This window comes from Bos grunniens, chromosome 11, assembly GCF_055505025.1.
Source record: "Bos grunniens cultivar Pamir isolate PY7600 chromosome 11, Bosgru_T2T1.0, whole genome shotgun sequence".
Classification (NCBI taxonomy): domain Eukaryota; kingdom Metazoa; phylum Chordata; class Mammalia; order Artiodactyla; family Bovidae; genus Bos; species Bos grunniens.
The window spans coordinates 6,429,281-6,442,904 of record NC_141175.1 but is presented as its reverse complement, the minus strand read 5'-3'; the positions used below and the strand labels follow the sequence as shown (position 1 = coordinate 6,442,904).

Below are 13,624 nucleotides of genomic sequence, written 5' to 3'. Positions count from 1 at the left end.
AGTTGCCTCATCAGTTAAATGGCAACGATAATCCCTAGGTGACTAGGACGTCTTGAAGATTCAATTACACATGGCTCAGTTGGTAAAGAGACCGCCTGCAATGCGGAAGACCTGGGTTCAATCCCTGGGTTGGGAAGATTCCCTGGAGAAGGGAAAGGCTACCCACTGCAGTATTCTGGCCTGGAGAATTCCATGGACTGTATAGTCCATGGGGTCGCAAAGAGTCGGACACGATTGAGAGACTTTCACTTTCACGGGCTCTTGCTCCAGAAATGACTACCTTGAAAAAAGTAAACAAAGCTGATCGCTGGGGTCCTTTAATCTCCCCTTTCAGCCTTCAGAAACACCAGGGGCGAGGCCCCGTCCCATCAACTTTCTGAACAACTTTTCCTTCCACACCCCGTCCAAAGCCTTTCTCAGAAGCTGCCCCTTGGAAATACTTGTCAAGTTCCTAACACCTTTGAAATCGAAACTATTAATAACCACCTACATCCAAAGATTACTGTGAAGCCTCAACGAAACGAGCGTGGATATCTCGCGCTTGCACTACAGACTAAAGGAAACCCACACGAGGCGAACCCACGCCACCTGCAGACGACAGCGGCGGCCGGGGAGCAGCCGGGCGCAGGCGCAGTGACTGCCAGGCCACGCCTCCTACTCTTCCGAGCCGACCAATGGGAGACGGCTGCTAGGAGGCGGCCGCGCGACTTCAGAAGGTCCCCTCAGCTTTCCTCAGCCACGCCGCGGATCGAAATGTGTGCCGTCACCAAAAGCGCGCCGGAAGTGCGAGTTGTGCAGCTCGTCGCAAGCTCTGAGGGGAGGAAGTTGGCCTCGGAAAGACCTGGGCTGCGTGGGCCAGGCCGCGGGCGGCGGTGGTGGTGGCTCCTTTCACCAACTGAGGGCCGCGCGATGGGAGACGAAATGGATGCCGTGATCCCTGAGCGGGAGATGAAGGTCAGGTGTTGGCCAGGGCCTCCCACCCTTCCTTAATCCTGGTATTGCCTTGGCGCCTCCCTGACCCGGGAAGCGCGGGTGTCCGCTGCCCCGCCTCCTGGCTGAACGGTGTGAGGCGATGCAAGTTCTTGTTACCGCGTCCTGGAGCGCTCTGCCGTGCAGCGGGCGTGAAAGCCCCACGGAATGTACTTTCCGCGTCCCCTGTTGGTCTTGCGCGAGCTTCCTGAGTTATCGTAGTTACTTTAATGTGGTCGTCGGAGTATGGGAATAACTGTTGTTTATTGAGCGTTTGCTTGCATGCCAGGCACTGATAACTATCACAGCGACCCTAGGAAGTACTTGTTAATGTAGAAGAGCAAATAGAGGCTCGGAAAGTAACTTACCCAAAGCCGCCTTTGACGGGCGGACTGAAATCTAGGTTGTTGTGAGCAGTTTTAAAGATTCTCTCCTCTGTCGCTGAACTAGTTCAAGCCTGTAACCCAGGCTTGCTTAACGCAGAGCAGGGATCATCCCTTATCCTACAGGCGCTTTTGTTTTTGTTGTGTTTAGTCGTTCCCGACTCCTTGGGACACCATGGGCTGTAGCCCCCTGGATTCCTCCGTCCATGGGATTCTCAGGCAAGAATACTGGAGTGGGTTGCCAACCTCTCCTCCAGGGGATCTTCCTGACTCAGAAATTAAACCCATGTCTGCCGCCTTGCAGGCGGATTCTTTACTGTCTGAGCCACCAGGGAAGCCCACAGGTCCTTTAATTAACTAGAATTGGAGGTCCGTTTTTGGTACTGGAAATCCTCCTGAAGTCAGGAAACTTGAGAGGATCAGATGATCCCAATTTCAGCTCAGTTCAGTCGCTCGGGCATGTCCAACTCTTCGACCCCATGGACTGCGGCACTGCCAGGCTTCCCTGTCCATCACCAACTCCCAGAGCTTGCTCACACTCATGTCCATAGAAAGGAAATATTAATAAGTCATGGGAAGATTTTAGGCATTTGAACAACAACTCACTGAAATGCATTAGGAAGTAGTAATCCATACCATGTTAAGAGTAGAAGTCTCTTCTTGAGAATCTCTGCCAAGGGTGACCAACCCAGTGAGAGTGTGCCCTGTTCCTCATGTAGGTTGGGGCAGAAGGATAAAAAGGTTTTAGAACCACAGACTCAGAAAATGGTGGTCTCACATTGAGTTTCTGATTACCAAGACCCAGAGGTTATCAGGATGAGAATTAACAAAAAACTGAAAACTTTATGGTGCTGGAGAAGACTCTTAAGAGTCCCTTGGACAGCAAGGAGATCAAACCAGTCCATCCTAAAGGAAATCAGTCCTGAACATTTATTGGAAGAACTGATGCTAAAGTTGAAGCTCCAATTCTTTGGCCACCTGATGCGACTGACTCGTTGGAAAAGACCCTGATGCAGGGAAAGACTGAGGGCAGGAGGAAAAGGGGGCTACAGAGGATGAGATGGTTGGGTGGCATCACTGACTCAATGGACGAGTTTGAGCAAGCTCCAGGAGTTGGTGATGGACAGGGAAGCCTGGCATGCTGCAGTCCATAGGGTCGCAAAGAGTCACAGTGAGTGACTGAACTGAACTATGGTCTCACCTGGAAAGCCGTGTGGATTTCTCATCACCATATGCAGTTGTAATTAAGAAGATTATTTCAGTTACTCTTTTACCAAATATGTTTAAACCTCACATCCAAGTAAATTAGTATGTGGGGATCCTGTAGAAAACACCGTGTAGTGTAGTGAGTGAAAGGCGCTCGGTCGTGTCCGCCTCTTTGCGACCCTATGGACTATACAGTCCATGGAATTCTCCAGGCCAGAATACTGGAGTGGGTAGCCTGTCCCTTCTCCAGGGGATCTTCCCAACCCAGGTCTCCCGCGTTGCAGGTAGATTCTTTCCCACCTGAGCCACAAAGGAAGCCATAGGAAACACTGTAAAGGTACACAAATGAAGGCTGAGAAAGGCTGTCTTTGGTTTTTATGTCTTTTAGAGTGTAAGCAAAAGGAGACTTACATTCTTTTCACTAAAACCTTGATTTAAAGATAGGTTTAGAGTTGAAGGGGAAAAAATATGTATAGTACAACTTAACGTGTGCATGCTCAGTCGCATCCAACTTTTGCAAGTCCATGGACTGTAGCCCACCAGGCTCCTCTTTCCATAGAATCTTCTAGGCAAGAATATTGGAGTGAGTTGGCATTGCCTCCTCCAGGGGATCTGCCCCACCCAGGGGTCAAACCGGCCACACAGTCTTTACTCGCAGGGTAATATATATTTTGGTGTACCAGAATATGACAGATAAGCTAATGTCCTGTTTTCCCTGAATTGATCTTGTTTTGACCCTGCACCATAGGATTTTCAGTTTAGAGCACTGAAGAAAGTGAGAATCTTTGATTCTCCTGAGGAGTTGCCCAAGGAACGCTCAAGTCTGCTTTCTGTGTCCAACAAATATGGCCTGGTCTTTGCTGGTGGAGCCAGTGGATTGCACGTTTTTTCTACTAAAAATCTTCTTATTCAGAATAAACCTGGAGATGATCCTAATAAGATAGGTAAGTTACTTGGTTTACGTTGCATGATAGAGAGAGGAGCATAGTGAAGTGCTAATGTCATTTGCTTCTCAAGTTTACATAGTAAAAGTAAAACTACTCTTAGTAGTTTTGGGGGTCCTGAGGTTGACCCCCAAGAAGAGGAAGTGCTAGATGGGCTGCTGGAAGCCTTCCTGGGTGTTCTCGCTGGTCCTTTGTATTTCTCTTCTGATGACTTGTTCCTCTGAACTCAGAGGGAAGAACGGCTTACCTTTGTGCCACACATTTTTTTTGTTGTTCAGTTCAACTTGGGTTCTGGCTCTCTAGGAGAAGAATTTTGCTGCATGGCCTTTTAGTTGTCACGACAGCATCATCCAAACACATGGGAACGTGTACTGTTTGGAGCATTGTTGCAGAAATATGGTACAGGACTAGATTGAACCAGGGCTGTGGTCACAGTTGGTTTCCCCAGGCCGTATGAGGGAGAGTCCCTACGATACTCAGTGCAGCATTAGCCATCTGTAAGGAAGCTGCAGTGCTTCTGCACAACGTGGTATCAGGGTGCGTACGTTTATGTAGATGCAAGAATGGTTTCACATAGACCTGAATAGAGTTTGTGGCTTATGCTTCAAACATTCCATTTTCTGCTCTCTGTTTTTTGTTTTCAGTCGATAAAGTTCAAAGCTTGCTGGTTCCTATGAAATTCCCGATACATCACCTGGCCCTGAGCTGCGATAGCCTCACACTGTCCGTGTGCATGACGTCCAGTGAATATGGTTCCGTTATTGCTTTTTTTGATGTTCGCACATTCTCAAATGAGGTACGCTGCCGGCAGATTCTAGGGACTTAGGAAGAGTGCCTGGTATTGAATCATAACCTAGAAGTTCCTGGTTGACCTTTGAATTCTTTTTCTAGATTTGAATTCGGGTTTTTAAGAGGTCCTTAATTATAGAATCATAAATCAAGATCTTTGCGATAATAGGGACTTCAAGAAATTATTTTGTAACACCATCTGCCCCAGGGTGCTATCATTTCTCATTTACACTTGAGACAGCCAGAGCTCAGGGACTCTAAGTGACTCGCCTGAGGCCACAGAGTTAGTAGACAGTGTCAGAAGTTCCTGCATGCTGGGTCTCTGGCCTCCTCCTGCAGTGTTCTTCCATCCCAGGCTGTTTAGTAATGGTAGTAGTAAGATTGAGTGTTTGTATTGACCGCATGCCAGGCCCTGTGCTAGTGCTTTGCGTGCCGTGTTTTCATTCACGCCTGCCCCTCTTGGCTCTATACTAGCCTTATACACTCGGTATCATGGTCTTCATCTCAGAGATAGAGAAACAGGCCCAAAGAGTTAAGTAACCATCCAAGAGTACAGCAGTACTTGGGGGGTTTTGTTTGTTTGAGGCACTTTTTTTTTTTTTTAAGTAGAAAGGAATTTCTTTATTCCTCTCCTGGGGAAAGGGGGATGCAGCAGGCTCATGCCCCTGAAACACCATGCCTCAGCTCCAAAGGCTTTGGCAAGGAGTTTCGCAGCAATGGCTCAACGGCGGGGTTGCTGATAGAAGATTAGCGTGTGTGCGGGGCCTGCACGCCTTTAATGTGGCCTCAGGTGGTCTCTCTTTCTTTCTTGTTTTATTAAACATTTAATTTTGTTTTGGGATATAGCTGATTAGCAATGTTGTGATAGTTTCAGCTGAACGGTGAAGGGACTCAACCATACGTATCGAAGCACCTTTTATATCATTAATCTTTCGTTAGCCTTCGACAGCAGATCGTTCACTGAGGCTATTTTGGAATTTTGAAGCCTGCTGGGGCTTCTGCATACCAATTAAAATAAGCTCAGTATTTTAAGATGAACACTCTCTAAAATTCAAGGACCCAACACTATTAAGAAGCAGAGTCTCAGTTTTTATTTTGTTTATGCTCTTTATCCATTATTTTGCATTTGCATATTCCCTGTTGAGAGTCCCTCTGAGTATGCTACAATAATTGATGGCCATTTTCAAAATTATGTTAAAATTGTCTGTAACAAATAGACTGTTGTGTAGAGCTACAGTTTTTTTTCATGGTCATGGGGAAAACCGAACTGTAATTTGAAAAAACTTGCATATTCAATAATTTCCTTGGACCATTGAATGTCTCTGTATTTATCTGTTTATTTTTGCCTCTGGGCATTTGTTTTAAAAGGCTAAACAGCAGAAACGTCCGTTTGCATATCATAAGCTCTTGAAAGATGTGGGAGGCTTGGTGATTGACATGAAGTGGAACCCTGCGGTCTCCTCCATGGTGGCAGTTTGTCTGGCCGACGGCAGCATTGCAGTCCTACAAGTCACAGAGACAGTGAAAGTGTGTGCGACCCTTCCTTCCACAGTAGGAGTAACGTCTGGTGAGTAATGACGTCTTTTACTCTGTAACATATGGTAATGGTCATCTATTTAAAAATTAATCTCTGAGGAAAAAAGCAAATGGGGCTCTTTGTCATACTTGTTTTTTTGGTAGAAGTGGAGAGAGTGTATTTTATTTCTGTAGTTACTGTCCTTGAAGCCACACAGCACACATGATTCACCTTCAGTGTGCATGGGCTTTCTGGTGAAATGTTTGGGTATAGAAATGTTTGGTTTAGAACTGTGTTGTTGAAATAATTATTTTGACCTAAAAGATCAGACTCTGAAACGGTCATTTATACCTTAGGGGGAAAACATTAGAAAATATCCAATAGAAGCAAGAGAAAGATTTCTTGATATTTGAAAACCTTTTCTACCCTCCTCGATTTATCTAAAAATTGGAGTTTTCTGCACTTTACAGCTTTCTGGGCAATATTCCATTGAAAAAGCCTTTTTAGCAACTGATTCAGTGGCCCAGTAACAAATCACAATTCAACTGTGTCATCGACATGATGTTTCTTTTTTTACTTTGCCAAGTAAGGATGACCCCACAGTCTTCCATGGACTGACAGAAAGAGGAACACAAAGTGGTAATTGTTGTCATTTAGTCGCTAAGTCATGTCGGACCCTTTTGCAACCCCATGGACTGCAGCACGCCAGGCTCTTCTATCCATGGGATTTCCCAGGCAAGAATACTGGAGTAGGTTGCCATTTCCTTTTCCAAGAGATCTTCCTGAGCCAGGAATCAAACCTGCACCCCCTGCATTGGCAGGTGGATCTTTTACGCTAAGCCACCAGGGAAGCCTGAAGTGGTGATTACATGGCTGTTTTGGTACATATCTCATGGTTTGCTCCATTTTCTTCAGTTTTTAATTGGTAGTATTTTCTTCTCTGTCCAGTGTGCTGGAGCCCCAAAGGAAAGCAGCTGGCTGTGGGGAAGCAGAATGGAACTGTGGTCCAGTATCTTCCTGTAAGTCTTGCCTTGGGCTTCAGAGCGTTTTTATCAAGTAACTGTTTTGGGGTTGGTTTGGTAGTATTTTTGCTGTTTTTTCCTATTAAAATATAATTTATGTTCATTGCAAAAAATCTGTCTGTACCCAAGAGAATGCAGGAAAGAGTTGTCGCGTGTCCACTCTGTCATCCTTTTCCTGTGGTCTTCCAGAGATAATATTCATGAATACTCTTCAGTATAAATTGGCAGAGAATCTGTGTATGTCTGATCAGACCTGGTTGAGAAGGAGAGGCTCGCGGGCAGTGCCGAGGCCCGTGCTGTCGTGTGTTCCTCCTGTTCTCTGCAGGGTACAGGGTGGTGAACGTGGCGGAATAGGTTTGAGGTTCAGGTTCTGTTTCTTCTTTACCGTTACAAAAAGTTGTTACATGAAATTTGGTACACGTTCTTTTAGGGCATTGGCCTGTAAAATGATAATACAGTTGTTGGATTTTCGGTCTGGGGATTGCTTTGTTTGACACTGTTTTTTTCAAATCTCTTTCAGACTTTGCAAGAAAAAAAAGTCATTCCTTGTCCTCCATTTTATGAGGCAGACCATCCCGTCAGAGGTAACACATCTGCCTTTCTTACTAGGCTGACGTCTAATGAGGCACTGTCTGTAGTGCAGAAATGTTAGACCGTGTGAGGTGCCTGCATACCGGCTCAGGAAAGTGCTGGTGTCCTGTGTGAAAACTGTCATTGTTTCAGTTAGCTAATTAGGTCTCGATCCCTGGGATGGGACGATCCCCTGGAGAAGGAAATGGCAACCCACTCCAGTCTTCTTGCCTGGGAAATCCCCTGGACAGAGAAGCCTGGTGGTCTACAGTCCACGGGTGGCAAAGAGTTGAACATGGCTACATGACTGAGCACAGCGTACACACACGATTAAGTCACTGTAACGGTAATTCTCTAGTAGGTACCTGTGTCACGTGGTAAATGACGTTAAATGGATCCTGACTTTTTTTTTTTTTAATTAGAATTCTTCATTATTTGCTTTGATTATCATCTGCTGGGGGTAAAATACCCCTCTGGAATGAATTTGGGCTTTTTGAATCTTTGTGAATTATATTTAGTGAAGTCTAGACCTTTTTAAAAGCTATAGTAGTTGGATATTTATCTATGAGCTGATAGTTTTATAATGTACAGGGGTTATCCCAAGCACAAAGGTGGTTTATTAGGATGTGTGTCTTTCAGTTCTGGACGTTCTGTGGATCGGCACATACGAATTCACGATAGTGTATGCCGCGGCGGATGGGACCTTGGAAACGGCTCCAGATGTGGTGATGGCTCTGCTCCCGGTACGTGTGAAAGGGGTGTCTTGATTATTTGAGAATTATAGAAGTCTTCTAATAAAGTTAGAGGCTTTAGGCGTCTCTCTCCTTTCCTTACTGGCAGTGGTACCACTTGAGGTGTGAGATTTTTTTAATGCTGCACTAGGGGCCTGAGGACCAAAATGGTGGTGTCCACTTAGAGCACGTTCTATTGTTGAGTCACATGGTGAAAAAATCCTCAAACTTTAAGCTGTAAACTGTGAGTTGTGATAGGTGTTAATCTGATGAAGTCATTTTAGAAAAGCAAGAAAATACCTTGATTTTCAAAATTCATTCACTTTTTCAGCGACTGAACAACAAAGTGTGTCAATATGCAGTGGGACCATTTTTAATCTTTGCCAATTGGATATGAGAAAAAAGTGCCTCGTTTTTATTAACTCTTTTGGGTTCCTGACAATATCAAATTTTAAAAATAAGTTTGTTAAGGTGCCTTATTTCAAGATTCAGAGAAGGCAGTGGCACCCCACTCCAGTACTCTTGCCTGGAAAATCCCATGGACGGAGGAGCCCGGTAGGCTACAGTCCATGGGGTCGCTAAGAGTCGGACACGACTGAGCGACTTCACTTTCACTTTTCACTTTCATGCTTTGCAGAAGGAAATCGCAACCCACTCCAGTGTTCTTGCCTGGAGAATTCCAGGGACGGGGGAGCCTGGTGGGCTACAGTCCATGGGGTCGCTAAGAGTCGGACACGACTGAGCGACTTCACTTTCACTTTTCACTTTCATTCATTGGAGAAGGAAATGGCAACCCACTCCAGTGTTCTTGCCTGGAGAATCCCAGGGACGGGGGAGCCTGGTAGGCTACCGTCTATTGGGTCACACAGAGTCAGACACAACTGAAGTGACTTAACGTAACGTATTTCAAGATTAAGATTTTCTATTCCCAGGGATAATACTAACACTAGCATTTGCTGAGTACCGTTTATGTTCCATGCACTGGATTAGAAACTTTCTATGTATCCTTTCATATCTCACTTAAAACAGCCTTTGATGTAGATTTTTTTAGGTTCATCATTTGTTGTTGCTGTTCAGTCGCTGAGTCGTGTCCAACTCTCTGCGACTGCTTGGACTGCAGCACGCCAGGCTTCCCTGTCCTTCACCATCTCCTGGAGCTTGCTCAGACTCATGTCCATTGGGTCGGTGATGCCATCCAACCATCTAACCCTCTGTTGTCCCCTTCTCCTCCTGCCTCTGATCTTTCCCAGCATGAGGGTCTTTTCTAGTGAGTTGGCTCTTTGCATCAGGTGGCCAGAGTATTGGTGCTTCAACTTCAGCATCAGTCCCTCCAGTGAGTATTCAGGATTGATTTCCTTTAGGTGTAGGTCCATCATACATAGGAGAAAGCATTATCAGAGAAGTTGAGTAATCTATCCATGCTGAAGTGATAGACAGGTTTGAATTCAGTTTGGTCCATGGCCAATGTTTCTGTTCTTTGTATTGTCTTTATAGTGTGTCTATGTATTTTGAGTGTATTTTTTTTTTTTTTTTTTTTAGTATATTTTCTCATAAAACTTAAAGGATTTTATCTTTTGAGATTCTTAACTTTGTAGGATTAAAGAAAAATCACCCATGAGGTTTTTTTTTTTCTCATTCTGTTCAATGTAGAAAAAAGAGGAAAAGCACCCTGAGGTGTTTATGAACTTCATGGAGCCCTGTTACGGCAGCTGTACGGAGAGGCAGCATCGTTACTACCTCAGCTACATTGAAGAGTGGTGAGCTGTGGGCGAGGGGGCACACCTGAGCCATTTTGTCCTGCTTGTTCTGCTTTGTCTCCTCTCTGTGAGAGAGGAGAATAGAGGTTGGAGATGCCCTAAACATATATTCAGCTCATGTTGGATAATGCCTTTCTGACTACTACATCTGTTTCCCCAGTCTTGAATTACATAGCGTGAATACACACTAAACTTAAAAATCCCATTTTCTCAATAAGTCCACTGATGACTTAAGAAAATACAGATATTTAAGGAACATATTAAAAGTTTCCCTCTGAGCTGAAGTGTCCCTTTGAAAGCTGGATTTCTTGAAACAAAGCTTCTCTTCCTTCAGTTAGGTTATTCTCTCCTAAGGGTGGTATATTTGCTGGGCTCTGAATTGATTCTGTAGTGTCTCCCCTTTGTCTTAAGTAAGGAGACAGTTGGCTGAGTCTCCAGGGCTCTGACCTATGAACTAAAAAGTAAAGCTTTATGTCCAAAATCTTACCTTCAACGAGGTAGAAACGCTCGCCTTTCTCCTTGACATCTAGAGGGAAGCTTTGTAGGTGTCACCACTGACTCAAGTCAAGGTACAGCTATTGCGTTTGAATTTAATGGCCTTCCGGTTTTATTCTTTGAAGGGATTTAGTGCTGGCAGCATCCGCGGCTTCCACAGAAGTCAGCATCCTCGCGCGACAGAGCAGCCAGGTAAATGTTTCTCTTTTGCCACTTTTCTGTGATGTTGTTCTCAGAGATTTTGGAGGGTTTAACTGTGAGGTTAAGATTTAGCTGAAGTCACACCCCTTTTATTGAGTTTCCGGATGAGAGCACAGCTTAAAAAAGCTGTTGGCCAAATGGCTCGGGTATTGTGTTGGACAGACTTGGGTGTTAGATTCAACAGTTCCTTCAGTGTTATCTGAAGCCCTCTGTTTGCACCCTCCATGAATACCTCATAACCATGGTCATAATCAAATGTATTCCAATAGGAGTGTACCTGGGTGTGTAGGAGGCTTTTTCTGCTTTGTTCTGTTTAACTGTCTTTATTTTCTCCTTATTACTTGAATCTGCCTCTTCTATTCAGTGAACTATAACCCATCCTTGACTATGGAAGAGACATGCAAGTCAGACCAAACTGTGACTCTTCAGAAATACCTTGTTTGGAAAACCACCAGAAAGCTAAAAGCATCTGTGTAGACAAGCCCCATCTTCTTCTGCTTTGTGCTCCTTGCAGGCCAGAGTGGGCTGAGGTTGTCATGGTACACTACCCTTATGCAGAGTGACTACACAGGAGACACAGCTCCTCAGCCGAAAACTTTCCCGTTTTAAAAGTCTACCTGGAGTTTGAAAATGTTCTGTGCATCCTGTGCCTCTTCAACCATTCAACATTTATCCACCCTTCTCTTGAGTGGCAAGGCGGCCCACCATGAGTGCTTAGCTCTCAGAGTCCAGCACTCTTGATTCGCTGCTCTTGGGTTAACTTCAGTAACAGTCTCCTGATAGCACAAGTATTTTGTGTATTCACACATTAAGAAACTCTTTGATTTTTGCTTTTTATCAGAGTAATTTATGTTCATGGTTGAAAAGTCAGGTAGTGGAAAAGGGCTTATACGTGAAATATCAGCCCTTCCCATCCTGTCCTGGTCTGTCCCGTTCTCCAAAAGAGACTATTTTTAACTTGTGGTCTCTCTCTCTTAATGGTTATCTCCTTATCCCGAAATAATAATCTACTGCATCACTGGTTATCGATTGTTAACTTTAAATTATTGGCCATGATGCAAATGAGGATTTAGCTCACATGTGGCCTTTAGACTTCCCCGTCCTTCCTTTCAATAGGATTAGAGCACTGTTTTAGTCTCTTCTACTTGTTACCTTTGAACTTTAAGTGATCATTTTTACCTTCGATTCTTAAGGTTTTACCGCGTACACTGTGAGAGGACCATCTCAGTACCCACCCTTGCCTTTGGCACACCTGCTCCACGCCCACCTTTCAGCTGTTATCACCTGCATCTCATATTCCACAAAACCAAAGCTGAAATTGGTGTATTTTGCCCTGTAGTGATTAGCAAGCAGTCTTTGTTTTGTGTATTGTTGTATTGCCGATTGTTTTTCAAAGTTGGAACCCATTTCATTTACTAACGTTATTGTGAACGTGACTGTTCACTTCATGCCTAAGGCTTGGATCACGATTGTTTTCTTTCCTGAACAGTTTTTTTGTTTTTCTCTTTCTCGTTGAAAATTATTCCTCCTTTAATTCATGCTGCCCAGTTTTGAAAGCATTGAAAGTTAGACAAAATGTCCATGATTTTTAAAAACCAGGAGTCATTTGTTGTAGGGAACAGATCCCACGCAAGCAAACATGAGCCAAAGGGGAGTTTATTGGAAAGATGTGGTGGCTTCTCAAGGAATCCAGTGGCAGGAAGATTGACCAGTGTGAGGAAATACACTGAGAATTAGGAAGACGAGCTGAGGTCACCTTCTGTCTCTGTGGTCGAGTGAGCACAGGGCATCCAGCAGCTTTCTAGGCTGTGTGCTCACGGCCGCAGTCATTGTCACCTGGCGCTCCTGGTCCCCATCCAGATTCCTCAGCGCAGCTGCTGACTGGCTCCATGCGGCTGTTAGATGGTCCCCCTGTGTCAGGAGTCCACTTGGATGTGGAGGACACGTCAGAGAATGTTCGTGATAGTGATATTTATTCACCAGACAGGAGCTTTGTACACCAGGAACAGATAGAAAGACTTGGAAAAGGAGCCCCTTGCTTTCTGCGGGGTTCATAGCTTTTAGACTGTTTCCAGATTTTAGAGTCCCAGGGAATGCAATACTAAACCAAGTGAGTTCCCTTTTTCTCCTTTCCTGTTTGAACAGTGCTGGAGAAAGCTCTAACCAACACTGTATCTTCTTCTACTTGTTCTTTTTTCCAGAATAGTTGGGAATCTTGGCTGTTGGAGGATTCTAGTCGAGCTGAACTGCCTGTGACAGACAAGAGTGATGATTCCTTGCCCATGGGAGTTGCCATAGATTACACTAACCAAGTGGAAATCACCATCAGTAAGTATAGTCTGTCATAGCTAAGCTACGTGCAGAAATAGTCTTCTTCCCATCGTGGTTAATATTCAAATCCAGCTCTACATTTTCACGATGGAACTTTCTCTGCCATGCGCTTTAGCTTGTCGTAGCGTGTCTGTGTAAAGAGTGAGACAGTGTGCACTATACCACACTCGTCTGATTTAAGTGGATATTCATTGACCGAGGTCACACACTCTGTGTGTCTCTGTGTATGTAAGAATATGGCTAAAATACAGAACACCGACTTCATAACCTTGTTTCTTTGCCCCTCCCGGTTTCCCAGGGCCTCCCAGGCAGGTGGTGTATCCCAGTACTTGGTTCGATGGCTTGGATAAGAAAATGGAGGCCTCAAGCACAGACTTCCAAATGGGGCCTGAGCATGTGCTCTGAGTCTGTCTTCTCCCCTGCTGATATCTTGGCAGGGCTGCAGTCCCATGAAATGTGAACGTGAGAAACGGATCTAGAGAGCAAGCTAGTGGTTGCGAGCAGGGAGAGGGAAGCCGGGAGGGGCATTATAGGAGTTGGGGAGCAGGAGGTACGAACCGCTGGGTGTGAGACAGACTACAGGGAGGCGGGGCACGCGGCCAGTGTAAGTGGGGTGTAACCTGTAAAACTTGTGTAAAGAATTAAGAGAATTAAAAAAAAAAAGAGCCAAGGAGACAGTATAATGAAAAGGCAGCGGAATGGAGTGGAAA

At 44.9% G+C, this 13,624-nt stretch overlaps 1 protein-coding gene across 3 annotated transcripts in view; it reads left to right on the top strand.

The window, feature by feature from the left end:
* Positions 1–674: 674 nt before the first annotated feature.
* Positions 675–13,624, top strand: part of NUP214 (nucleoporin 214) — a 90,135-nt gene continuing 77,185 nt past the window's right edge. For all 3 annotated transcript variants that reach the window (XM_086324506.1, XM_086324505.1, XM_086324507.1), the window contains exons 1-10: positions 675–954; positions 3,307–3,502; positions 4,147–4,298; positions 5,660–5,858; positions 6,756–6,826; positions 7,350–7,413; positions 8,039–8,142; positions 9,781–9,887; positions 10,508–10,574; positions 12,785–12,911. In XM_086324506.1, the coding sequence (XP_086180632.1) occupies positions 754–954; positions 3,307–3,502; positions 4,147–4,298; positions 5,660–5,858; positions 6,756–6,826; positions 7,350–7,413; positions 8,039–8,142; positions 9,781–9,887; positions 10,508–10,574; positions 12,785–12,911 (1,288 nt within the window). In that variant the 5' untranslated portion in view covers positions 675–753. The remainder of the gene's footprint in view (positions 955–3,306; positions 3,503–4,146; positions 4,299–5,659; positions 5,859–6,755; positions 6,827–7,349; positions 7,414–8,038; positions 8,143–9,780; positions 9,888–10,507; positions 10,575–12,784; positions 12,912–13,624) is intronic.